The sequence below is a fragment of the Lepidochelys kempii genome, chromosome 3 (assembly GCF_965140285.1).
Source record: "Lepidochelys kempii isolate rLepKem1 chromosome 3, rLepKem1.hap1, whole genome shotgun sequence".
Lineage (NCBI taxonomy): Eukaryota > Metazoa > Chordata > Testudines > Cheloniidae > Lepidochelys > Lepidochelys kempii.
This window is the reverse complement of record NC_136382.1, coordinates 208153084-208179913: the sequence shown is the minus strand read 5'-3', so window position 1 is coordinate 208179913 and position 26830 is coordinate 208153084. Positions and strand designations below refer to the sequence as shown.

At 44.8% G+C, this 26830-nt stretch overlaps 1 protein-coding gene across 4 annotated transcripts in view; it reads right to left on the bottom strand.

Annotated features, from left to right (window-relative positions):
• Positions 1-21295, bottom strand: part of MAP4K3 (mitogen-activated protein kinase kinase kinase kinase 3) — a 150720-nt gene extending 129425 nt beyond the window's left edge. The window contains exons 1-2 of one of the 4 annotated variants that reach the window (XM_073339816.1): positions 21056-21295; positions 3337-3394 (exon numbers count right to left, since the gene is read on the bottom strand). In XM_073339816.1, coding sequence (XP_073195917.1) covers positions 3337-3394; positions 21056-21157 — 160 coding nt within the window. In that variant the 5' untranslated portion in view covers positions 21158-21295. Of the gene's footprint in view, positions 1-3336; positions 3395-20604; positions 20940-21055 lie in introns of those variants that run through there. The other 3 variants (XM_073339812.1, XM_073339813.2, XM_073339814.2) reach the window with 3 other exon arrangements.
• Positions 21296-26830: the final 5535 nt, after the last annotated feature.

Sequence of the window (26830 nt, the reverse complement as noted above, 5' to 3'; positions counted from 1 at the left end):
TACATAACCAAGGAAGTGTGCAATCCTCCACTAAGCTGCTGCTTGTGACACAGCAGAACAGTGGAAGGCAAGAGTAAGCAAGGAGCAACTTCTTGCATGCCAAAGGCTCCTACCGTGCTAACAATGGCTTAATGGGATGGGAAGGGGAAGGTAAATCTTGCACAGGATGCTACATGTTCTGGGAAATGGTGAGGAAATGGGATGGCAAAGGACAGAGACACACCTGTCTTCTCGGACACCTTTAAAGTTATTGTAACCACCATGTGATAAAACTGTCAAGATTTGGGGCCACCGACCTTGTCAGAGATTTCTCTTACCGGCCCTGTTAGCAATTACACACTCCAAGCAAGACCATTGTCCCCATTCCACAACAGTGGGGATACAGAAGGGGAGGAGCACTGAGGAATCACACAACAACTGTGTGGCCTAGTGGAGAAACCATTGAATTGGCACTATTCCTGGCTTTGCCACTGGTCTGCTGGATGACCTTGGGAAAGCCACTTCACCTACCTGTACCTCACTTTCCCATCTGTAAAATGGGGATAAGGATGTAAAATTCATTACAATCTACTGATGCAACACACTATATAAAAGCTAGGTCATCTTCTAATTAAATTAGTGACAGTCCTGTACCATAACAACTGCAAAGCTATGTGAGAACTACAGCTACCCATATGACTACTAACTCCTGCAACAAACATTTTTCTATTTAAAAAAAAAATAACACTAGGAAACTTCATTAATTCAGAGTTAAGGTTGCCCAGAGATATCTCATACCCTTCCAGAACACTGAGTCAAGCAAACTCAAACCTCTGAAAACCAGGAAACAGAACTAAGGTACATGCCAAAGCAACCTTAACTCTGGCTTCTTTGAGAGATGATCCAATAATCCCACAGCACACATACTCATACTCTGCCTTTGCAGATCGTGTACATCATTCAGGGAACAGGGCACATGACACCTGCAACAGTCAAACGCCTGTTTGGTAAAGCAAAATTTGTTTTAGGTGAGCTGTACTGGAGTTCTCTGTCTTGTTCCACACCCAAACACTAAGTCTGCTCCCAAAAACAGTCCCAACAGTTGTTAAATTTTACAGCCCTTCACTCTTATCCAAAATATTCCATTTAACACTACACTTTCACTTACCCATCATTAAACCCACCAACTGCTCTCGTATCCACCGCACTGCTAATAATCTGCATAGCAAGAAGACCCCTGTGCCCCCTACTGACAACCTGCACAATTCAGTACTGGAATGCTGAACAGTAGATCCCTCAAGGTACATATGCACCTCTTTCCTCTGATCACACACACTGGGGGGAGGACCTCTGACCTAGATCTTCTTACATGACCATCACACCTCTACCAAGCTGTTCCAACTGATGCCTCCACCATTCAGTACACTGACACCTAACACAAGGAATGCAGTGGAATGCATGCAGATAATTTCCTGTGGCTAGTCCCAGCTCTGGGAGACAGAATTAGGGTATGTCTACACTGGAAACTTCACAGCCCTGCCACAGGAACACTCCTGTGGCAGTGCTTTGAAGTGCTCAGAGTTGCTGCGCTCAGGGGGTGATTTTTCACCCTCCTGAGCCAGCAAGTTAGAGCACTATAAAATGTAAGTGTAGACAAGCCCTTAGTATTGCATTGGGGTGAACCTTAACTCCGAATTTCCTGGTTTTCAGAAGTTTGAGTTTTGCTGAAGGGCAGGAGATACTTCCACACAACCTCAACTCTGCTTTAAGTTTTTTCTCAGTGAATTATAGTGTGTTTTAGTCAGGGTCTTCATGAGTATTTCTGGACTCATGGAATATACTGAAGTCCTGGACCCTTCCAGGTCATCTATTACTCCTCCTATCTTTCTCGAGTAGTATTCCACACCTTCTCTCACTCTCCTTCACTTTTGTCTCACTGTCTTCATTTCTCTTACCATGCATAGTTTTCATTTCATGCAGACTGATAAAGCGTTAACTGAATATTGTTAATATCTAATACTTCATGATTTTGGAAAAAATGTACACCTTACACTAAACTGAAGCTTTAAAAAGTTTCCTTTTAAATGTTTCACACCCATTGTTTGCTCATTTCTAGTACAGTTTCTTAGACTATATCTACACTCATAGGTGCCAACTCTGTGGGTGCTCCAGGAGTGGAGCACCCACGGAAAAAAATTAGTGGGTGCTTAGCACCCACCGGCAGCCAAGCTCCCCAGCCACCCCTCCAGCACCTCCCGCCCGCTGGCAGCCCCGCAGATCAACTCCCCCAGCTCGCTTCCAGCTGTTCCGCAGCGTGCAGGAGGTGCTGGGAGAGAAGGGGAGGAGTGGGAACAGGGCAAACTCAGGGAAGGGAGGGGACGGAACTGGGTGGAAAGAGGCAGGGAAGAGGTGGGGCGGGAGCGGAGTGGGGGCAGGGCCTTGGGGGAAGAGATGGAATGGAGGCGGAGCCTGGGATGGAGCAGGGATTGAGCATCCCTGGGGAAAGTTGGAAGCTGGCACCTGTGTCTACACTACAACTGAAGGTGTGATTTACAGCTCAGACACGTTTAATCTAGCTAGCACACTAAAAACAGCAGTGAAAACATGGCAACACAGACTAGGAATGTGTGTACGTACCCAGAGGGACTGGGAAGGTTTGTAGAGCCCATGCTGAAGACCATGCCACTGTGTCTTTGTTACTATTGTTAGCATGTCAGATTAAACATAGCACAGATATGCCTATCCAAGGTGCAAATCATACCTTCGAATGCAGCATAGACATACCCACAGTACAGACTTTGTCCAATCTGATGCTCATTCTAAAAAGATTGTATGTTTACAAAAACATAATTCCTGGACACTTGATTTTCTTTAAGAGGATGCCCTGATTCCACTCTGCCACCCCTATCTTCCCGATACTAACCTGCATGGTGGGAATATTTGAGAATGCTGTTTTTATATTTATTGGTTATATCTAACGCAAAATACTACACACTTTCTGCAGCATGATATGCAGAGACAGATGTAAGACAGGAGTACCACAGCTAGAGTTAGCAATGCAAAACAGCAGGCAAAGCAACACAATAAAAAATTAAAAGTAATCCTACGCTTTTTTTTTTTTGCGCATTTCTTTGTGTTCATCCTTCCATCCTTAAAAATGCATGTCAATGAAAGAGGGGATGCATAGCAGGAAATTTGGTGGTGAGGGGACCAAAAATTATCCCTATCCCTTCTTGGTCATTTTTTTTTTAAACGTTAATTTTGTAAAATAAGAGCAAACAAAAATGAGCACAATTAAAACATGGAAAATATCTGAAGTCTGTAAAGTGGTAAGCTTCACCACGAGGGGACACTTACCTGGTTCCAGTTTTATTACTTTAATTGCTGCTAGCTCACCCGTGTTAACATTCCGAGCCTATAAAAAAAAGAGAAAAGTGTATCTTAATTTTATATTCTTCAGTAATGTGAAGAGTTCATGCTAGAGCAATTAAAAACTCACTACATAAACTAAACATTAATTTTTTTTTATACAAATGCGGTGTTTTACAAGTCTGCGCTAAATTAAAACATTTTGCAGATTTGTGTGTTACATCAGATTTATGATTAGTTTAAGGCTAGGAGGGTTTTTTCAGTTAAACGTGTTACTGTAATTAAACGTAACGGGCCATACATCATATATTTTGATTAGCTAAATAAGCATTGCTGTGCAGTTAGCACTTTAGAACTTCTTTTAAAGTACGATCCACATGACCGACTGATGACAATAAGCCAAACGTCGCTGAGAAGTCGCTGGCTTCAAGAAGCCACAATCCAAATTTTATAAATTCAGCCTTTTTTCTCCTTTCTTGCCCTGCCATCTTTTCAAACAAAATGGTGAACTATGCATTAATTCTTAACCATGCTCACAAGACTGAATTTTGCAATCACAACCTGGAAATCTTTAACAAGTTTTATATGGACATTTACCATGAAAAAGTCTTGAGAGAAATTTATTTTCTAATTACAAAAGCAAACTATCTTGCAAGGACACTAAAAGTTAATTTGGAATAAAGTGTGCGCTTTGGTACATCAGACAAATTATGCAGCAAGGGTCATGAATTATGCTGCACTGATGCTCTACAAATTTGTGACATACTGGGAATTGGGACAGGTTGCTTACAAATAGTTTCAGCCTACATGGCTCCCAAACTGGGGGATCAGAAGGTATGCAGTAGTAAGCACACTGCCTTGATGAGAAGCAGCTTCCATCTAAGGCTCTTGAATCTTGTTGCTTTCAAGACAGTACTTCAACCTTTTCTGCTCTGTATTCTACTACATACCGTTAGTTCCCTACCCCCACCTACCCACAGTATCTTCTGCCTGTGAAGCTACTAAAATCAGCTAAGGAGTTAGTAGACAGTATGAAAACAGCCCTCCCACTGTCCCAGCCCAATATATGTATGTAGCAACTTGATTTTGAGCAGCATCCTAGAAAACTTACATGGCAATTGCTCAGCATCAGAATTACATTATATATTGGGGTGCTGTTATGCAAAAATGTACCTTATGTTACAGTAAAAAATTAATAGAAGCTAAATTTTAAGAAGACATTAAAAAGAAACCCAAATACGGTAAACAGCCTTTCCCCCCCCCTTAACTAATCATCTAGGACCACTGCTTGGAAGAATTTACTGGTCCTTAAAAGTATTTTGTATAAGTCCACCAGTGTGTTTCCAGCCCTGGCGAGTCATAATATAATAATACACCTTCAAACGACGTTTAGATTATCAGTTCACTTTTCCACCCTTTCAATTACAACATGATGTTAGCAGATAAGTGACTTGAAAATTTTAAGACCAGCTTTACAAAGGTATTAAGGTGCCTAAAGAAGATGACATCAATGAGTTGGATTTTCAAAAGTTTCTAGGCATCTATCTGTATCTTTAGGCTCCTAGGGATCTTTAAAAATCTGGCCCTTAGAAGCTTAAGTCCCACTGCTTTACAACAAAACTTAGGGTACTAGATCATGTTTGAAAACGGGACTTTGAAGATTTTAAAAAACTGAGCTGCTATCTCCATCATTATGCTTGTGAAAGCATGAAATTCTACCTATCAAATGGTATAAAGTCTTTCCTTCTAACCGTAAGGGTGTGAGAGATGAGCTTGTAAACTCATGTTTGAACTGGAGTTGAGAAAACAGCAAGATGTTAATCAATATGTGAAACAAGAGAGCCTGGCAACCTGCCAAGCCTAGAAATAAATTCTGCAAGGCAGTGGGAAAACACAATAATCTCAGATTTCAATCTTTGGTTTTCTACCCTTAGCAGCTCCCATTACTAGAATTTAAACTTCTCATTTTTCCTTGGCATAGCAGTACTTTTTTGGCACTGCTACAAAATATGTTAAATAGATCGAAACTGTCTGCCTCTGGATGGACAGGATGACATACAGAACAAAGGCTGTCTTTTCTACTTGACAGGTTTCAGAGTAGCAGTTGTGTTAGTCTGTATTCGCAAAAAGAAAAGGAGTACTTGTGGCACCTTAGAGACTAACCAATTTATTTGAGCATAAGCTTATGAAGTGAGCTGTAGCTCACGAAAGCTTATGCTCAAATAAATTGGTTAGTCTCTAAGGTGCCACAAGTACTCCTTTTCTTTTTTCTACTTAAGTTTTGGCAATTGTAAGGACATTAAAATGGCCACACTGGCTCAGACCAATGGTCCATCTTGCCCAGTATCCTGTCTTCCAACAACGGCCTCTGCCAGACATCTGAATTTTCCACACCCGGAACAATGTAGTTATACTGACATAAGGTTGTAGTATAGACCAAGCCTCAGGCAAAAAATCAGTCAATGACTTTACTTAACCCTGGGAGAAGCTCTCTCATTGGCACTGGAGGTGTCTTCACTAAGCCGCTGGAGCACTGTAAGTGTAAATGAGCCCTTAGTGTTTGGCTGAGACCAAAGCTTGCATAAGGGATATATGGCTGAAGGTCAACCAGGATAAGACAAATATTTGTTGGTTACAAAAGCAACCAGGAAATATGCAGACACTCCATAGGAAGGTCTGCATTCATCTTCTGTTTGTACTTGCAGCCAAACTGACTCCCAGTTACTTCTGATGATCAAGAAATAACAATGGCCAAGTGTGGTGTGCCCCCCTCAGTTATATATGGGTGGGAGCTTGCAGTGGTTTCTTTCAAATGCAGACTTCGCTACTGTTGCTCATGCCTTTCTAAACTCAAGATTAGATTATGGCAGGGGTTCGTAAACTTCATTGCACCACAAAAATTACTTCACGACCCCAGAAGGGGGGACTGAAGCCTGAGCCTGCCCAAGCTCCATTGCCCTGGGTGGTACAGCCATAGCCCGAGCCCCACCATTCTGGGCAGAGGGCCAAAGCTGAAGCTCAAGGGCTTCAGCCCCAGTCAGGGGGCCTGCTACCTGAGTCCTGCCGCCCAGGGTAGTGGGGCTTGGGCTTCAGCCCCGGGCCCCAGCAAGTCTAAGCCAACCCTGGTGACCCCATTCAAAGCGGGCTGCAACCCACTTTGGGGTCCCAACCCACAGTCTGAGAACCGCTGGTTTATGGTGATGTGCTCCACACAAAGCTGCATCTTAAACCCATCCAGAAAAATCAAACTGATGCAGAAGTCGTCTGTCCATTTGTTGACTCATCTCACCATGAGTATATTGCAGTTATTTTCCATGATCTGTGTTGACTGCTATCTTTTTTCCAGATGGAATTAAAGATGTTGGCTTTGGTTCATGCAGCCCTATATGGCTTTCTACCAACTGCAGCATCCGCATGCGGTCATACTGGCAATTTTGATATGTTCCAAAACCATAGCAAAGATACCTATACTAATTCAGTCTAAGAGATCAACACTGCTATAGACTAAACCTTCACATCTGAGGAAGTTTCTCAGCATTTTAAGGCCTGGTCTACAGTGAAAAGTTAGGTCACCAGAGCTACTTCAGTCAGGGGAGTGAAAAACACACCCAACCAACATAGCTGTGCCAACTTACTCCCCTAGTGCAGAGGCAGCTATGTTGACAGAAGAACGCTTCCGTCAATGTAGCTGCCATCATTCAGGGCAGTGGTGTTCCTACACCAACAGGAAAACCCCTTCCCTTGATGTAGGCTGTGTCTACACTATAGTCTCTACAGTGTAGACATATCCTAAGTAACCTTTGAGACACATTACTTCATCCACTGGGGACTGGGCTATACTAGTCAGGTCAACAGAGGGCAGCTTATGTCAACCTAATTATGTCAGTGTATACACTACAGCCTTGTCCCACCGATGTGAGAGTGCCCTACTACATGGACATAACTCCACCTCCACGAGAGGCATGGGGCTTTTGTCAGTGTAGTTATGACGATGCATACTTCCTTACATAGTGTCAAGGTTCCTTCCCCACTCTGACCTCTGGGGTACAGATGTGGGGACCTGCATGAAAAACCCCTAAGCTTATTTTTACCAGCTTAGGTTAAAACTTCCCCAAGGTACAAACTATTTTACCTTTTGCCCTTGGACTTTATTGCTGCCACCACCAAGTATCTAACAAATATATAACAGGGAAAGAGCCCGCTTGGAAACGTCTTTCCCCCCAAAATCCTCCCAAACCCTACACCCCCTTTCCTGGGGAAGGCTTGATAAAAATCCTCACCAATTTGCATAGGTGAACACAGACCCAAACCCTTGGATCTCAAGAACAATGAAAAAGCAATCAGGTTCTTAAAAGAAGAATTTTAATTAAAGAAAAGGTAAAAGAATCACCTCTGTAAAATCAGGATGGTAAATACCTTACAGGGTAATCAGATTCAAAACACAGAGAATCCCTCTAGGCAAAACGTTAAGTTACAAAAAGACACAAAAACAGGAATATATATTCCATTCAGCACAGCTTATTTTATCAGCCATTTAAACAAAACAGAATCTAACACATATCTAGCTAGATTACTTACTAAGTTCTAAGACTCCATTCCTTTTCTGTCTCTGGCAAAAAACAACACACAGACAGAGAGAACCTTTGTTTCTCTCCCCCCTCCAGCTTTGAAAGTATCTTGTCTCCTCATTGGTCATTTTGGTCAGGTGCCAGCGAGGTTATCCTAGCTTCTTAACCCTTTATAGGTGCAAGGGTTTTTCCTCTGGCCAGGAGGGATTTTAAAGGGGTTTACCCTTCCCTTTATATTTATGACACATAGGCTGTTGGCTGTCTTGTCAATTTCAGGGCTCCAGACTGGAGCCCTCAGCAGAGAACAGGGGGGCAAGAAGCCCAGGCAGCTATCTCCTGCTCTTTGTGGGAAGCAGGGAGGTGAGAAGCCCAGAAAGCAGTTGGGCTCCTGGTGGGGAGCTGCACAGAGCTGAGAGCCCTGGCTCTCAGCCCCCCAACACTGCCCCTCTTCAGTCGGTGGAAAAGCTCCTGGGGATGACACACACCGACAGAAGGAGGGGAGCGTGGACATCAGCCATCACAGTAATTACTGCGGTGACTGCAAGCTGACCTAACATAGGTCGACTTCAGTCTGAAGCGTACACATGCCCTGGAAAATAGTCACTTAAACCTCTGAAAACAGCAGGGTTCCAGATTAAGAAGTTCAATTTAACAGGTACCTGGTCAGAAACAAAGACTATCAATGTCTCTATACAAATGCAAGAGGCTTAAAGTAAAAACAAATTAACTAGAATGCCTCTCAATGGAAGAGGATCTTAATATACTAGGCATTATTGAAAAAAGTAAAATGATAAATCAGTAGGGTACTATAATACCTGGCTGTAAACTATACAGGAAAGACTGACTAGGCAAAAGAAGTGGAGGAGTAGCACTGTACTTAGAAGATTCTGCAGGATTTAGCAAGGCAAAAATTGAATGGAAAGGATCACACAGTTGCACCTTTCTGGACATGAAGCCCAAAGCGTGTGCGTGTGAATATTTATTTATTTTAATAATATTAATATTAATTAGTAGGCCTATTCTACTGGCCTCCAGATCAAGAAAAGGATATTGAATGAGCATTGGCCTGCTAAACCCAGGGTTGTGAGTTCAATCCTTGAGGGGGCCATTTAGGGATCTGGGGCAACTACGGGGGATTGGTCCTGCTTTGAGCAGGGGGCTGGACTAGATGACCTCCTGAGGTCCCTTCCAACCCTGATATTCTATGATTCTATGAAATCAGAGATTGCAAAAATCTAAGAAAAAAATAATGGCGGACTTCAGCTACCAACAGAAACTGGTCAAACGGCACTATAAAACAAAGTTTAAAGAAGCAATGTTTCAACACTTGAAGCCAGTGCTTCTTGGAATAGCTAGTTCTAGAGCACAAGAGCAGAGGCTATTCTTTACAGTCTTAAATAACAGTAGCTGAACCACTGAGTAACAGTGACTACAATATAATTAGATTCAACATCCTAGGAAGTAAGATACCAAGAACTGATAGAGGGACACCAAATTTTAGAAGGGTATACATTTCAATAAAATGAGGCTAGTCAAAGACTCTAAAGTTAAGAGTAAAAGTGAAATTTTTAAATGTAGCATGAATGCTATTTGAGGAAATCACAGCAGGCATTCTTGAACAAAAAGGGAATCAGGATGGCAAGAAGTAAACCCATTTGGCAAGACAAAAAGTTATTAAGCCAAATAGAGCCTTCAGGTTTGAATATCTAACCCTAGTGAAACTAATACACAAGAACATAAATTACAGTAAGCAATACGTAAGAGGGAAATTAGAAGGGTTAAAATAGAGTCAGAGCAAATAGCTAAGGCTCTTCATTATTGGTAAATACCAATATTCCCTGAAATATTCCCACTGGTTTTTTGAAAAAGCCAGTATTCATGTCTTACTGATTTTGACGTGAATTTTGGGACCCAGAAATTTTTCCCAGGAGACGAAGATGGGACTTTGCTGAAAAGCTGGCAGGGTCCAGCAGGGGTCTCTGTCTGCAAAGGGGTTTTAGTACTCATGGACCAGACTATTACTTCCTTCCTGAACCTGGAAGCCAGTACTACCTGACTGCTGCAGTGACAGGGCTGTTGGGAGCGGAAGGCTGCACCCCCATGCGTACTGTCTCCCTGCTGAACAGAGCCTACACTTCTGAGGCCAGCCCTTCAGAATGGGAGTCGATGGAGCCGTGCTGCGTAGCCGCAGCGATCAGCCCCAGGGCACACAACACCGTCTGCTTTCCTTCCATTACCCTGTCAGACGGCCTGTACGCAGGAAGCAGACTGGGCAGCACTGAAAGCCCAGATGGGCCAGGATGGGACTGTGACAGGATCCTCGGGGTACGACATGAACTGGGGTACTGCTGTGCCACCTTAATTCTCCAGCCTGGGCCATCTCTCACAATGCTTTGCTAGTGACAAACAGCAAAACCCTCCAGATGCTCTTATCACTTAGCACAACTGTGTGTGGACTCCCACACGCAGCTAAATTGCATGAATGCTCCCTGAACCACTCCCAGATCACACAGAGACAGGCATAAGTAAGTCTCTCAAGCCCCCAGCCTTGTACCCCCAGAATACATGGTCTTGCCCTGATCAGAAGCCTGACCAATATAAGTTTATTATCCAGTCTGCCCCTCCCTCGATGTGGAGAGGACACGCACTAACTTTTGTATACTGAGCTGAGATTTCCCAAGCACTTCAATCAAAACACACTGTTTTAGGTAAAATATAAAACAGATTTATTAAGTACAGAAAGTCAGATTTTAAGTGATTATAAATGGTAGTTACCAAAGAAAATAAAACGTAAGCACACAGTCTAAAATTATTAGACTAGGCAGTATTTGGATCAAGCAGTTTCTCTCACCCCACTGGATGCTGCAGGTAGGTTACAGTTCTTAATACACAGGCTTCCCCTTTAAGCCTGGGACCAGTCTCCCGAGTTCAAGTCTTTGTCTTTGCACTGTTCTTGTTAATTTCAACGTGGGCAGGGGAGGCGAAAGGCAAAACCATGATACCACTTTCCCCTATTTTATATCCTCAGTCCATGTGCCTGGAAAACACTAGCCCAGACATGTCCTGGCAGGCTCTGCTGAATCAGAGTGAAGCAAACCCCTACTGAGTGATGCTTGTGCAGCCCTCTTAGGGCATTGTAAATCCCATGTTTACAACTCCCCTACTGATTAATGATCACTTAACACCCTCCTGGGAGTGGATCACCTCCTTTATTGTCACTGGAGAACTGGCAGTGAGTGACACTGAAATATGTTGCAAGTTTGAGAAACAACCATACAGCTAAGGCTCATAACTTCATACACACTAACGATATACATATTTTGACAGAACAGTGGATTTCAGCAGATCATGACATTCCGATTCCTTATGTGGCATACTTTGTACAAAACATATCGTAATTACATGACAGTGGTGCATATGCGGGTTCCAAGTTGCTGCACTGAGGTACAGAGTGCCACAAGGACTCTGTGTGAGTTAAAGACTTCTACTCCCCTCCTGATCCAGGCTCTTCCATTCCTCTGCAAGCAGGGGAAGAAAGACAGACAGGGAGTTGGGTCCTGGTAGCTGAGACTGCCCAACTGCTTCAGGCAGTGAAAGGCTTCCTCAAACACTACATGGTGAGTAATCCCCACCCTGCATGGATACTAGGCACTCTTCCCCCTCCACCCCATTTCTCCCCCCACCCGCCTTCTGGTCCTGGTTTTTACCAATTTTTCTCCTATTTTTAATAAAACCCAATAAATTCCCAGGACACTTTAAAAAATAAAAATCAAAAATGAAAGGCCTTACAAATAGCTAATGACATTAAAAAAACCACAAGAAATTATGTAACTATTTCAGAAGCAGGAAGCCTGCCAAAGAGTTGGTGGGTCTGCTGGATCACCAAAGTTAAAGGGAGATCTATAGGCACTGCTGAGAAGATATAGACTGATACAAATAAATCTATCACAAAAGTTGTCAGGGACCTGTCCTTTTCTTGTAATAAAGATCAGGTGCTATCAGAAATTGAAGTGTCAAAAAGAAAAGGTGTGAAATAATCATATAATGAAAAGCAATATGTCACCAGGCCTAGACGGTATACATCCAAGAGTTCTGAAGGAGATTATGAAGTGTGAATTATTATGAAGTGGCTCAGCTGATAACAAAAACATGCAATTTTTCACCAGAAACAACTTTTGCGCCAGAGGGTTGGAGGGCAGCATGTATTATACCCATTTTTTTTTAAAGGGTTCTAGGAATTATCCAGAGAATTACACACCAAAAAGCCATATGTCTACTTGGAAAACTGGTTGGAACTCATAATAAAATACCTGGAAGATCATGACATGATAAGGTCTAATCACCAGAGCTTCTACAAAGGGAAAGTGTCTCTCTAATCCAAGGGATCTCAAACTTCATTGCACCATGACTCCCTTCTGACAACAAAAATTACTACATGACCCCAGTAGAGGGGGACTGAAGCCTGAGCCTGCCCCAGCCCCACTGCCCTGGGTGTGCGGGGCCAAAGCCCAAGCCCAAGGGCTTCAGCCCCAGATGGGGGCCTGTAACCTGAGCCCCACCACCCAGGTCTGAAGCTCTCAGGCTTCGACCCCAGGCCGTGGTGCTCGGGCTTCGGCTCTGGCCCTGGGTTCCAACAAGTTTAAAGCCAGCCCTGGTGATCACATTAAAATACAGTCGCGACCCACACTTTGAGAACCGCTAATCTATTAGAACTGTTTGAACACATCAATAAAATAGAAAATAAAGGCGACTGGTTGACAATTTTTACAACCTTTTTTCAGGCTAAGAGACAGGGTAAGTGGTCAATTTTCACCATGGCAAAAGATTAACAGCTGGAACCTCAAGGTTCAGCGCATGGTCTGGTGTTGTTTACTCTAATTAACAACAGTTTTTGGAAGAGAGGTGTGTAGTGAGATAGCACAATTTGCAGATGACAATTATTTAGGTTAGCTAAATCCAGAGAGAACTATGAGGAACCAGAGGGATCTAAGTAAGCTAGGTGAATGGGCAACAAGATAGCAAAGTTCAATGTTTATAAACGCAAAATGCTGCACGTTATAAGGAAACTTTTAACCTACTCATACACCCTACAGAGTTCTAACGTAACTGTTTCAGCTCTGGAAAAGAACTTGGGCATCACTCAATGTGGTCAGCTCAGTGACTAACTCTCCTCTGTGTAGCAGCAGCCAAAAAAAAGCAAACAAGATGTTAAGATGCATAAGGGATGATGAATTAGAGAAATATTATAATGCCATTATAAGTCAATGGTCAGACCTCATCTGGAATACTGTACACAGCATTTGTCACCCTATCTCAAAAATCAGAATTAGAGTGGGCTCAAAGAGATTTTAATATGAAGAGAAATTAAGAAGACTGGGATTGTTTACCGCAAGAGACAAATAGGAGAGAAAATGGCAACGGTATACAAAAAATGAATGGCCTAAGAGACAGACAGAAAGAACATAAGCTCCCAGTCTTATAAGGCAAGAACCCTGGGGATATTCAATTAAACTGAAAAGTGACAAATTCGAAAGTGAGAAAGGAAATATTTTTTCACACAATGCATAATTAGACTGTGACACACTACCACAGGAAGTCATTGGGTATGTCTTATACTACAGCTCGGAGCAAGCCTCCCAGCCAGAGCAGACAGGCTTGTGCTACCAGATGACTGCTTAACACTTGAAACAGCTGCGTGGACATTATGGCACCGGCAGAGGCTCAGGCTAACCACCTGAGCTCAGACCCAGGGGTAGGATGGGTTTAAGCTCAAGTGGCTAGCCAGAGCCTCTGCAGTGCTGCAATGTCCACAAAGCTATTTTTAACGTGCTAGCACAAGTCTGCCTACCCAAGCTGCATGATTCAAAGAGGAACTGGACTTTTATACTAATAAGAATACCCAGAGTTATAGCAGTTAATGGTAAGAAAAATTTGGGAGGGATATAAATCTTCATGTTTCAGGGTTTAAGCCAATCTCTACTAGGGATTTGAATGAGACATCCATGGTGGAGTGGATTATCCCATTCCTCCCTACTGTGAATCTGGTTTCCCTATTGTGAGGTTTCTTGAACCTTCCTCGGAAGAATCTGCCACTGGAAACTATCAGGGACAGGACACTGAACTAGGTGGACTGCTGGTCTGATTCAATCTGGTCATTCTACATTCCTTAGGGTGCTGTATACCATACACAGTACCACCAAACAAGGAAGTGGGATCATTTCCCACTAAACTGTGGATGAAATTGGGAGGGGGGGCCCTCCCCACAGGCTGTCTCTATAAGGCACCTATTGGTACACATACATAGACACTTAAAGTAATTACATGATCTTTTAGTGTTATCTTCAAAAAAAATTAGAGGAAGTTAATTTTCTCTCCTTGAATATTCAGGTCCACTATTCCCCACTTTCACCACAATTTGTTACCAACAAGATGCTGTCAATTATCAGTTTCATCTTTGCTCCAATTAACTACCAAATAGGATGCTTTCTGAGATTTAACAAAAGAACTAAGAGCAAATTTTCTGCAAAGATTTTCTACAGTGCAGAGTGGCCAAAACCACAACTTTCCCTTATTGAAATCAAGGGACATTGTCCTACTGAGTTACAGGCAGAGAAGTGAAACTGTTTTTTCAGAGAAGGAAAATCATTAGTTAATTCCTCTTTTGAGATGTTTACAATAGTGAAACCCAGAAACAGCAGATGCATGAAAACAAACTTACATGTGCCCGCAGAAGTATTTTTCACCCTGCCTAATAAATGTCAGTTAAAAAGGGCTTGAGAAAAGTTTATCTGTACGGAATTCTGTTCTATTCTTTTCTTATACGACACCCATCACTGTAGAACCTGAGCACCTTTCAGTAGCAGCCTAATTACACATCTGCTGTGTGTTGTTTATTCTCATCTCCTCAGGAGGACGAAGCATGTGCATTAGAATGTCTTGTTTTGATAGGGTTTGTTTTGTTTTAAATACAGGTTGCTATGCATTTATATTAAAGCACAGTCAAAGAAATGCATTTTGCATTTGGAAGTGGTGAGGTTTGGGATAGTCCTTAGTTCCTGCAGGACTTCAGGCTAGCTCCCAAGAAAGTTCTGTGTCCCTAACATATGCGTTTTACTCTTATTGTAAAACACTGTGCCACAGAAGTATGCTTGTCAACCACAGTCTTAATCCAAGAGCTTTAGGTGGTCTTTTAGAAACCCTGGGGCCAACCATGGAACACCACAAAGATAAGGACTGAGACCTTGAACTTGATTTGAAATTCTGTGGGAAAACAACGTAGAGAGTGAAGGACAGGTTATGTGCTTGCAGTAGGAGATGCGCTACAGTGTTCTGTACTACCTGGAGTTTTCTAAGTACTAAATCATGCTCAGAAACATTGTGTTGCTATAGTCCAACAGAGAGATCAGAAAGGTGTAAATAACTGAGGCGTTGTCATCATCCACCGGGATAGGACGAGTCTCCTAGCCAACTGGAGAAAACAGGAAGTATTACTCACAGATGCTGCTACGTGACAGCTTAGAGTTAGTGAGGAATATAAGCGTTCTCCTAGACTTCAAAAGAAAGAGCAACTGTGACTATGTACCTTCCACCAAAGGGGACTGCACAATGACTACAAACTCTTCAAAATGCCTTCCTCATCACGAGCATAATTTCTGTCTTGCAAAGATTCAGCTTCAGCCAGCTGTTCTTTCTCCATGAGTTGATCTTGTCCAAGCACCAGGACATCTTGGTGACAGAAGAGTGGTGGTATGTAGTAGAGCTGCATATTACTGGCACTTGAATCCATGTCATTTGACCACTTCACCTTGTGGTTGCACTTAGATATTAAAAAGAACCAGAGAGATTTGATCCTTGTGGAATTCCACAAATGAGATGGAGTACTGGGATTTGATGGAAAAGGTTCCAATTCAAAAATTATCCTGGCAGAGGTGACTGCAACCAGGAAAGCAATTTTGATGGAGTAGACTAAGTGGCTTGAATGGCAAATTTATTAAGGTATATAAAACTATATAATATTATAAGGTATATAATATTATGATGAAACCACAAGTTACAATTAAGTGTCTATAGGGTACCTCTGAGATGCCGCCTGCAGGAATCTCTGAACTACAGATCTACTCTGAAAATGACTAAAAATGATAATATCTTACTCATTAGATCCGCTCTGTGTTTCGGCAAGGTCATATCTGCTGTCTTTGGTAACAAAAATAAGTCATTACTTTTTACTCCTGTTAGCACTGCAGACACAACACAGCTCTCAGAAAGGGAGAAAGAGTCTCATGTTGCTTTTGCATCCTCTACAGAAATATTTACAAAGTTCCATTTACAGACCTAATGAGTTATACCTATGTAAACCATCAAGGCAATATAGCTTCAATGGAGAAAGGCACTCTCCTCATAATTTGATGTGCAATACTTGTGTTCTCTTAATTTGCATATTCTGGAATGAGTTTGCATAGCTGCTGGTTAGAAAAGACATATTCTTCCCTATAAACCAAGCACATTTGATATGGAAACTATTGCAGAACCAACAAAAAACCTCACACATCCTTTTTTTTTTTTTTAACGGACATTCCACCATCATCTCCAAATCCTCTCTCAAAACCCACTTCACGGGGGCTTATAAAATGTAGCCTTATGTATTAACTTTAAGAAAAACGGTGCATTCCTCAAATAATGTGCACTAGCACATTTTTGGACACCATATAAATAACAGAACTGACCCAAGCAGCAGCAGGATCTTATTGTCTTGACCCACGTCCTCATCTCCTTTCACCCTCTCCTTAGCTCTGTCCATACTACCTATCCTTATTAGCTCACGAAAGCTTATGCTCAAATAAATGGGTTAGTCTCTAAGGTGCCACAAGTCCTCCTTTTCTTTTTGCAAATACAGACTAACATGGCTGTTACTCTGAAACTTATTTTAGATTGTAAAATATCCAGTGCAAGGACTTCCTTTTTGGGAACAAACACAGCTACATATCTATTTTTGTAACACATTAAATACATCTATGGCTATAAAGAAAACAGTGACCACACAGTGGTATATCCAGGTTGAAAGTCCAACTAAAAAAAGATCAAGGAAATCTAAGGATTCCAGGAGATACCACATTGCCCTGACTGTACTTTCTCAACAACTTTATAACCTGTTAAAAAAAAAGAGAGAGAGAGTCAGGTCAACAATTAGCAAGTGTCCACATTAAGGAGACTGTCCCCATAGGAAGGCAACAAATATAATGGCAGCCGATCCCAAGTTAACCCCCATGTAGTCACAAACTGCATGGATACTGAAGTCATGGCAGAACTATAAACCTGGCCAACTCCAATTCTAAGAGATTAAAGAATCAGGGTACCTGCACATCACAATGAATCTAATTTAATCTTATCCTGGAACCTGCATGTACATGGTGAACACAAATGAATCCATTTTTCAGAATGGAACTTCTATGTCTGAAGGTAGATCAAATCAGGAATGGTACTGACTTTATTAGCCACCAACAGAACATTGAACTGAAGGTTATGGTGACTCTCAGCCAATGCCCTACTGCTCCCAACAAACCCTTGCCAAATCTAAAATAACTTAAATGTAACATACATAAATAATGGTATTATAATTGGAAATATTTCATTCTACAGTTTGAGGTTTTTAAGGTTAACCAATTGATCCAGGTTTGCTGATTTGCATACATCTTAATACCTCATTCTTAACGCTGAAAACACTTTATCAAAAAACAAACCAAAAAAATCACTCCAGTTCCTGGAACAGTTTCAGAATTATGAACTACACTGGACGAAAGCTCAGCCAGGTTCAAAGTGGCACACTGAGGGAGGACCTGAACACTGAGTAAATGTACTCTGAAAAAAGTCAAACCTAATCAGACTAGAGATTAGCATACTAATAAGGAGCAGGAACAAGGAAAAAACAAGCTCATTTTCTACAGCGCTACCATTAAGAGCAGGGGATTTGGCGAAAAGGGCCCAAAATCTTTGTTCATATTTCAATGAGATCAGGTATAACTGAGATTCTGCACACCAACCTAAACTGATTTTATGAATATGCAATTAAAAAATGTTAAGATGGAATCAGTGTTGCTCACACACAACAGAGCATTAAACATTAGAAAACCAGAAATGCTTAGTGAAGGTCCCCCCACGTATACCTTAAAAGAACATTAGTGTTGCAAGAAAACAAAAAAAAAAAATGTTAAGGTAAAACTTCCAACACAACACAAAGAAAGTTTAGTTCAGCCCCACACACATGCAAGCATATGGAGACAAAGTAAAATGAATGTATGTGTAATGCCACTTGGGGAACTGGCAGCCAACACTGCCTTTGTCAGTAATTGTGCTGCACACATAAAATGGTAATGTGATTATGTGTGTTTTTTTATGTTAACTTAGTGAGTTCCTCGTGGCATCTTTAAGGGAGCAAAGTTAAATGTATCTGGTTAACATTGCCTTAACTAGGGAGGGTATTATAACACTGACAATCTTTTAAGCGGTATGCTTAACCAAGTATTTCTTGGTTTTCCAACATCTGTGTTTACATTCTGAAGTCTCATGTTCTGGAAGGGTACAGGAAGTAGGAGACGCTGTTATACAGCAGCAAAATTACCTTCACCTTAACAAATTAATCAGTGGAACAGGTGATATTAGAACTCATGGTCTCCTGGCTCCCAGCCAGGTGAACATTCTGTAAGCTAAAGGTCATTTTGAAGGAAGCAAGCAACATATTCATCTGTCTGATCCTTGTTTGCCACTAAATTCAGAGGTGGAAATGGTGCTGAAGTTATGTCAGAATGCAGTTAAGGGGTCTGCACACCATGCTGGCAATGTATAAGTGCACCAATACCACTCTGTCATCTTATTCTGAACCCCAAAAAGGTTTGCTAACTTTTCATATTTTAAGCGATGTACTTTTTTTCCTTTCACAAGTTTTCTCCTAGGCATGAGCAATTCAAAAGCAGCTTAGTTCGAGGTATTCAGGTTCTTCCACACAAACTCAATCCTGACCTGATCTAGCCATTTTCAGATCAATTTGACTTTTCTTTAAAACTTTACATAATGCAATGACAGGTTTCAGAGTAACAGCCGTGTTAGTCTGTATTCGCAAGAAGAAGAGGAGTACTTGTGGCACCTTAGAGACTAACCAATTTATTAGAGCATAAGCTTTCGTGAGCTACAGCTCACTTCCTCAGATGCATATCGTGGAAACTGCAGCAGACTTTATATATACACAGAGAATATGAACCAATACCTCCTCCCACCCCACTGTCCTGCTGGTAATAGCTTATCTAAAGTGATCATCAGGTGGGCCATTTCCAGCACAAATCCAGGTTTTCTCACCCTCCACCCCCGCACACAAATTCACTCTCCTGCTGGTGATAGCCCATCCAAAGTGACAACTCTTTACACAATGTGCATGATGGGCTATCACCAGCAGGAGAGTGAATTTGTGTGCGGGGGTGGAGGGTGAGAAAACCTGGATTTGTGCTGGAAATGGCCCACCTGATGATCACTTTAGATAAGCTATTACCAGCAGGACAGTGGGGTGGGAGGAGGTATTGGTTCATATTCTCTGTGTATATATAAAGTCTGCTGCAGTTTCCACAATATGCATCTGAGGAAGTGAGCTGTAGCTCACGAAAGCTTATGCTCTAATAAATTGGTTAGTCTCTAAGGTGCCACAAGTACTCCTCTTCATAATGCAATATGTGGCTTTAAATGGAAATGTGGGTGAAAGCTTAACAGAGTCTCTTAAAAATTAGTGTACATGTGTTCAGAGGTTATTAATACAGTGCTACATACGCTATTGTGCTCATATCCTATTTGGTTGTGTTATCCTTTTTCTTCTGAGACTTGTTTTCTGGTGCATTTGTTTGAACAAAAATGTGATCCTGATATATGAATGTAGCTGAGGCCTGATGGAAATGAGAAATTAACACTTGAAAGGAGGTCTCATTTCTTGGAAGATAGAATTAGGGAGATAAACAGAACATTGGGTTTAAAAAGAATGTCTGAGCCAACAAAGATAAGAGGGAGAACACCTAGGGAACCATTTACTAAAAATGGACAAGGTAAGTTAGAAATGTAGAGATTATATAAAGATCAGGTTCTACATAAACAGCACACAGAGCATGCGGTACAGAGATTGGTTCCTGCAAAGTGACCAAAACAATCCAAAAATGTGTAATCTAAGGTATAGTAAATGCAATGAAATGTTTAAACGTATATGAAGGGAGAGCGCTTCTGTGTAACTTTCGATGTGTGGTATGCTCTAGACCAGGGGCAGTCAATTACTTTGTCACGGTTCAAATTTCTTGGTCAAGGTATAGTTAAGGTCCAGACTCCAGAGAAAATAAAAAATAATGATAATAATAAAATAACAATAAGTAAATGAAAAGATTTCAGGGTCCATACAAAAGTGTCCAGATTTGGCCCACCGTCCGCCTATTGACTACCCCTGCTCTAGACCCACCCCTAAGCTTGAGTCTGATCAACTCAGCTTAGCTTTGTTGTATACCAAATAAAGGAACCTGAGTGACAAAACCTGGAGTCGAACTGGTTTCTTGGATCCCAGAGAACTGGGCGAAGTGCTGGCGCAGACCTGGACAAGCTGTTCTGGATAAACGGAGGGACTCCAAACGCTGACATGTATATTCCCACCCGAAATTGTTTTCTCACTCACCCACATTTGAGGTAGCGGGCTTGTTACAGCCATGTTGGAAAGTTATCCCGGGCACCTCCGCGACCAGGCTCTTCCCCAGAGAGGCGAGAGTGACGAGGCGACTCTGCCGGCTGTCAGCTCGCCAGGCGGAGGAAAGCCCAGCCAGCCTGGGCTCTGCTACCTGGACACAAACCGGGACCCCCCCCGCTCGTGTCGCTGTGCCGGGGGCTGCCCCCCGCCTAGGGGCGAGGACGAGAGGCGCTCCGGGGGGAGGGGGGGCAGAGAGGGAGGCCCCCGTGACAGGAGCCAGGCCCCCTGCAGAGCCTCTCCAGGCAGGGACCCCCACCCCTGCGGCCGCCCGGAGGGGGGCCCAGCCGGCCAGGACGGGCAGGGAGGGGGGCCCCGGCGGTGCTGCGGGGGGGCCCGGCGGCTGACAGGCGCTGCCCGGTGCGGGGCCTGCCCGGGTCGCTACCTTGTAGACGTCGCCGTAGGTGCCGCTACCGATGCGCTGGATGAGCTCGAAGTCCTCCTGGGGGTTGCGCCGGGAGAGGTCGCGCACCCGCCCCACGCTCATGGCGCCGCCGAGGCGGAGGGCCCCGCTCGGTCACCGGAGGGGGAGGGGGGGACACCGACGACCGATCACCGCCGCCCCCCGACCTGCTCAGCCAACATGGCGCACTACGCGACACAGGGCGCATGCGCGCCTCTCCCCCGCCCCGCCCCGCCCCCGGCCAGAGGCACGGGGCGGGGACGCTGCCGCCCAGCGCGCGCATGGGGCGGGGCGAGGAGAGCGGCGCGCGCCCTAAGCTCAGCGGCTCAGCCACGCCCCTGCTGCCCACGTGGCTCCCAGCTGGCGAGGCCTCAGCAGAGCGGGGCCGAGGCCGGGGGCTCTCCAGTGCTACCCACGTCTCATAAATGAGAAACCAACACGTTACAAGCCCGGGGCAGTCCGCTCTCCATTCCCTAGGCTGCCCTGACCCCCTGCACCCACCAGTGCCCTGTCCCACTCCCCAACCCTGAGCTGCACCGACCCCCAACTCAACAAGGCCCCGTCCCGTTCCCCGGGCCACCCTGACTCCCATCCACTCCTAACAAGACCCTGCCCCAGTCATTGCCTCAGGTTGCACTAACCCCCTTCCCTATACCCAACAAGGCCCTGTCAGGCTCATTGCCCCCTGCCGGGCTGAACCTACACCCAACAAGACCCCACTCATCCCAGGCTGCCCTGGTCGTAAACCCAACAACCCATTTCCCCTTGCCAACCCAATCTGTGCTGGCCCCTGTGGCCAGCAACATCCCATCCCTGTTCGCTGGTCTTGCCTGCAGCTGTTTCATTTTGCCTCCACTCCCTCTCCTGGGCAGTTGACCCCTAAACCCAGCAAGACTCTCTCCCCCTAAAACAGCCTGGGTTGCTCTGCCCCAGGCCTGGTCTACACTACTGAGATTAGGTCGATGTAAACTGCCTTATATCAACCTAACTTTGGAAGTGTCTACACTTAAATGTTGCTCCCAGTGTAACTACCCTGCTACATCAGCAGCATAGAGTCAAGGTCAATGTAGTTAGGTCACCGCATTGTCCGTTTTACACTGTGTTACTTACATTGACTGTTACTGGCTTTCAGGAGCCATCCCACAATGCCCCACATTGACAGTACAAACAATACAAGCACTCCTGTTGAGGATGCACACCACTGACACAAGGAGCAAAGTGTAGATATGCATGAACAATGACATACAGCCAACGTAAGTTAGGCTGGCTTAATTTTGCAAAGTAGACATGGCCCCAGTATACAGCACTCAGTATTACATCAGCAAGCACAGTGGTTCTCAAACTTTTGTACTGGTGACCCCTTTCACATAGCAAGCCTCTGAGTGCAACCCCCCCTTATAAATTAAAAACACTTTTTAATAACACCATTATAAATGCTGGAGGCAAAGTGGGGTTTGGAGTGGAGGCTGACAGCTCATGACCCCCCATATAATAACCTCATGGTCCCCGAGGGGTCATGACCCCCAGTTTGAGAACCCCTAAGCAAGCATAACTGATCACAGCCACACTGTGAAAACTGGTCACACGGAACAGGCCAGCAAGCCTGCCTGTACTTCTTTTCCCAGTTCTACTCATGCTACAGCCCTTTGTGGGCATAGCGTTAAACACAGCAGCTCTCCAGTCACCCGTAGAGTCTCCCAAGACAAACAGGAGATGGGACCTGAATTCAAAGGGAGAAAAGAAGCAGGGGGAAAAAAACCCTATGATCCCTGTGACTCCCCCTTCCCAACTCCAGCTGTGAGCATCCCTCACACATAGATGAGAAAGACCCTGTGACATGGGGTGTGTCAAGCTGGGAGGAGTGGTAGATACGCTGGAGAGTAGGGATAGGATACTGAGGGACCTAGACAAATTAGAGGATTGGGCCAAAAGAAATCTGATGAGGTTCAACAAGGACAAGTGCAGAATCCTGCACTTAGGACGGAAGAATCCCATCCACCGCTACAGACTAGGGACCGAATGGCTCGGCAGCAGTCCTGCAGAAAAGGACCTAGGGGATACAGTGGATGAGAAGCCGGATATGAGTCAACAGTGTGCCCTTGTTGCCAAGAAGGCCAATGGCATTTTGGGATGTATAAGTAGGGGCATTGCCAGCAGATCGAGGGACGTGATCGTTCCCCTCTATTCAACATTAGTGAAACCTCATCTGGAGTACTGTGTCCAGTTTTGGGCTCCACACTACAAGAAGGATGTGGAAAAATTGGAAAGCGTCCAGCGGAGGGCAACAAAAATGATTAGGGGGCTGGAGCACATGATTTATGAGGAGAGGGTGAGGGAACTGGGATTGTTTAGTCTGCAGAAGAGAAGAATGAGGGGGGATTTGATAGCTGCTTTCAACTACCTGAAAGGGGGTTCCAAAGAGGATAGATCTAGACTGTTCTCAATGGTAGCAGATGACAGAATGAGGAGTAATGGTCTCAAGTTGCAGTGGGGGAGGTTTAGGTTGGATATTAGGAAAAACTTTTTCACTAGGAGAGTGGTGAAGCACTGGAATGCGTTACCTAGGGATGTGGTGGACTCTCCTTCCTTAGAAGTTTTTAAGGTCAGGCTTGATAAAGCCCTGGCTAGGATGATTTAGTTGGGGATTGGTCCTGCTTTGAGCAGGGGGTTGGACTAGACGACCTCCTCAGGTCCCTTCCAACCCTGATATTCTATGATTCTATAAAGCTGTCTGGAGTGGCTCATGAGCATGAGTACCAATCTCAGGGCAGACTATTAAGAAGTAGAGCACAAACCCTAAATTGGCTGTAAGATCTATACTTCAATTCACCAACAAAGTGTGAAGTCCTCAGGCATTACAACAACCTCAACACAGAGTCACAGACAGTCCCCATGAGAACTCCAATCTGTCTTGTTACCCAGGTAAGCTTGCCATTACAATACATGGTCCCTTTCACCAAAAATCACAATAATACTCAGGTTACTTCCAGTCCCAAAGGACTAATCACTTACTCTGGGTCAATGCACTTTAGATCCTACACCAAAGATGCTTGTAGCCACTCCTATAATAAATTAAGTAAAATTTATGAATTAGAAAAAAGAAGTGACAGGTTTCAGAGTAACAGCCGTGTTAGTCTGTATTCGCAAAAAGAGTTTGTGTGTGTATGGGGGTGGGGGGGATGTGAGAAAACCTGGATTTGTGCAGGAAATTGCCCAACTTGATTGTCACGCACATTGTGTAAAGAGTTGTCACTTTGGATGGGCTATCACCAGCAGGAGAGTGAATTTGTGTGGGGGGGTGGAGGGTGAGAAAACCTGGATTTGTGCTGGAAATGGCCCACCTGATGATCACTTTAGATAAGCTATTACCAGCAGGACAGTGGGGTGGGAGGAGGTATTGGTTCATATTCTCTGTGTATATATAAAGTCTGCTGCAGTTTCCACGATATGCATCTGATGAAGTGAGCTGTAGCTCACGAAAGCTTATGCTCTAATAAATTGGTTAGTCTCTAAGGTGCCACAAGTACTCCTTTTCTTTTTGAAAAAAGAAGTGAGTTAGTTACAAAGTTAAAGCAAGTAAACATACCACACAAATTAGTTACAATCTTAGATTCCAAAAGGTAATAGAAGCTGCAGTAATATGCAAGCTGTATGTGTCCTTTAGGGCTAACCCAAGCTGAACAACCGTGGATCCCTTGTTTATGCTTAGAAGTCTTGTCCTCTCCCTGAAGTCCAGGCTGTATAGGGATAACAATTTTTTCTTGACAGGGATTTTTATTCTGTTCCCCCAGAGCTCAAACGGATGGGATGAGTCTCCGTGCACCTCTCCCCTTCAAGGGTGTGGGGGGAAGCAATCAACAAAGTTTTTGTCCTCTGATGTTCCACAATGGCTTGTCTGTGGGTCTTCTTTTGTTGGTCAGGAGATAACACTTCCCTGTGGTAAACTAGTATTTCAAACTAGGTAATGCTTTTCTCCTAACTATGGAGGTTTACAATTTTAGAGCAAACACTTTCACAGGTACAGAGCAAATACTTAAATATTATCTTATAGCAGGGTCACAGATATTATAAGTGAGATTACTGCATGCAGCAACTTACAAGCATTTCATAAAGTCTGAACACTAAACGCATTTCCATAAAGCTAATGACTATTGTAACAATACTAACATAGAGATGAGCCAGACTGGTTTACAACATTACAACTGTCAGTGTTCAGTGATGCCTAGGGGGCCTTGGCATGAGCTGGCACCTGATCTGCAGCATCACATGTCCCTCACACACTCCTGGGAAGGTCTGTGATTTCCTCCTGCCATGAGCACCTCTCACACACTCGCAGATGGGGGGACGCTCTCATTCCCCCACCACTCTGAGGCCACTCTCAAGCCTGAGGGGGACTATGTGACTCTCCCTTCTGTGAGTGACCCAGACACACTCATGGGGGGGGCGACAACCCTGTGACTCCTCCCAGCCCTGAGCTCCCCTCCCACACACCCAGGGAGAGGGGCCCTGTGAGGGGGGACCCTATGACTCCATCCTTACACAGTCACAGGGGGGAACCTATGACTTCAACCCTCACACCCTCACAGGGGCGACCCTATGACTTCAACCTTCACACCCTCACAGGGGTGACCCTATGACTTCAACCTTCACACCCTCACAAGGGGGACCCTATGACTCCCCCCCACACCATCACAGGGGCGACCCTATGACTTCAACCCTCACACCCTCACAGGGGCGACCCTATGACTTCAACCTTCACACCCTCACAAGGGGGACCCTATGACTCCCCCCTCACACCGTCACAGGGGCGACCCTATGACTCCCCCCTCACACCCTCACAGGGGCGACCCTATGACTTCAACCTTCACACCCTCACAAGGGGGACCCTATGACTCCCCCCTCACACCGTCACAGGGGCGACCCTATGACTCCCCCCTCACACCCTCACAGGGGGGACCCTATGACTCCCCCCTCACACCCTCACAGGGGCGACCCTATGACTCCCCCCTCACACCCTCACAGGGGCGACCCTATGACTTCAACCTTCACACCCTCACAAGGGGGACCCTATGACTCCCCCCTCACACCGTCACAGGGGCGACCCTATGACTCCCCCCTCACACCCTCACAAGGGGGACCCTATGACTCCCCCCTCACACCCTCACAGGGGGGACCCTATGACTCCCCCCTCACACCCTCACAGGGGGGACCCTATGACTCCCCCCTCACACCCTCACAAGGGGGATCCTATGACTCCCCCCTCACACCCTCACGGGGGGACCCTATGACTCCCCCCTCACACCCTCACAAGGGGGACCCTATGACTCCCCCCTCACACCGTCACAGGGGCGACCCTATGACTCCCCCCTCACACCCTCACAGGGGGGACCCTATGACTCCCCCCTCACACCCTCACAGGGGCGACCCTATGACTCCCCCCTCACACCCTCACAAGGGGGACCCTATGACTCCCCCCTCACACCCTCACAGGGGGGACCCTATGACTCCCCCCTCACACCCTCACGGGGGGACCCTATGACTCCCCCCTCACACCCTCACAGGGGGGACCCTATGACTCCCCCCTCACACCCTCACAAGGGGGACCCTATGACTCCCCCCTCACACCCTCACAGGGGGGACTCTATGACTCCCCCCTCACACCCTCACAGGGGGGACCCTATGACTCCCCCCTCACACCCTCACAAGGGGGACCCTATGACTCCCCCCTCACACCCTCACAGGGGGGACCCTATGACT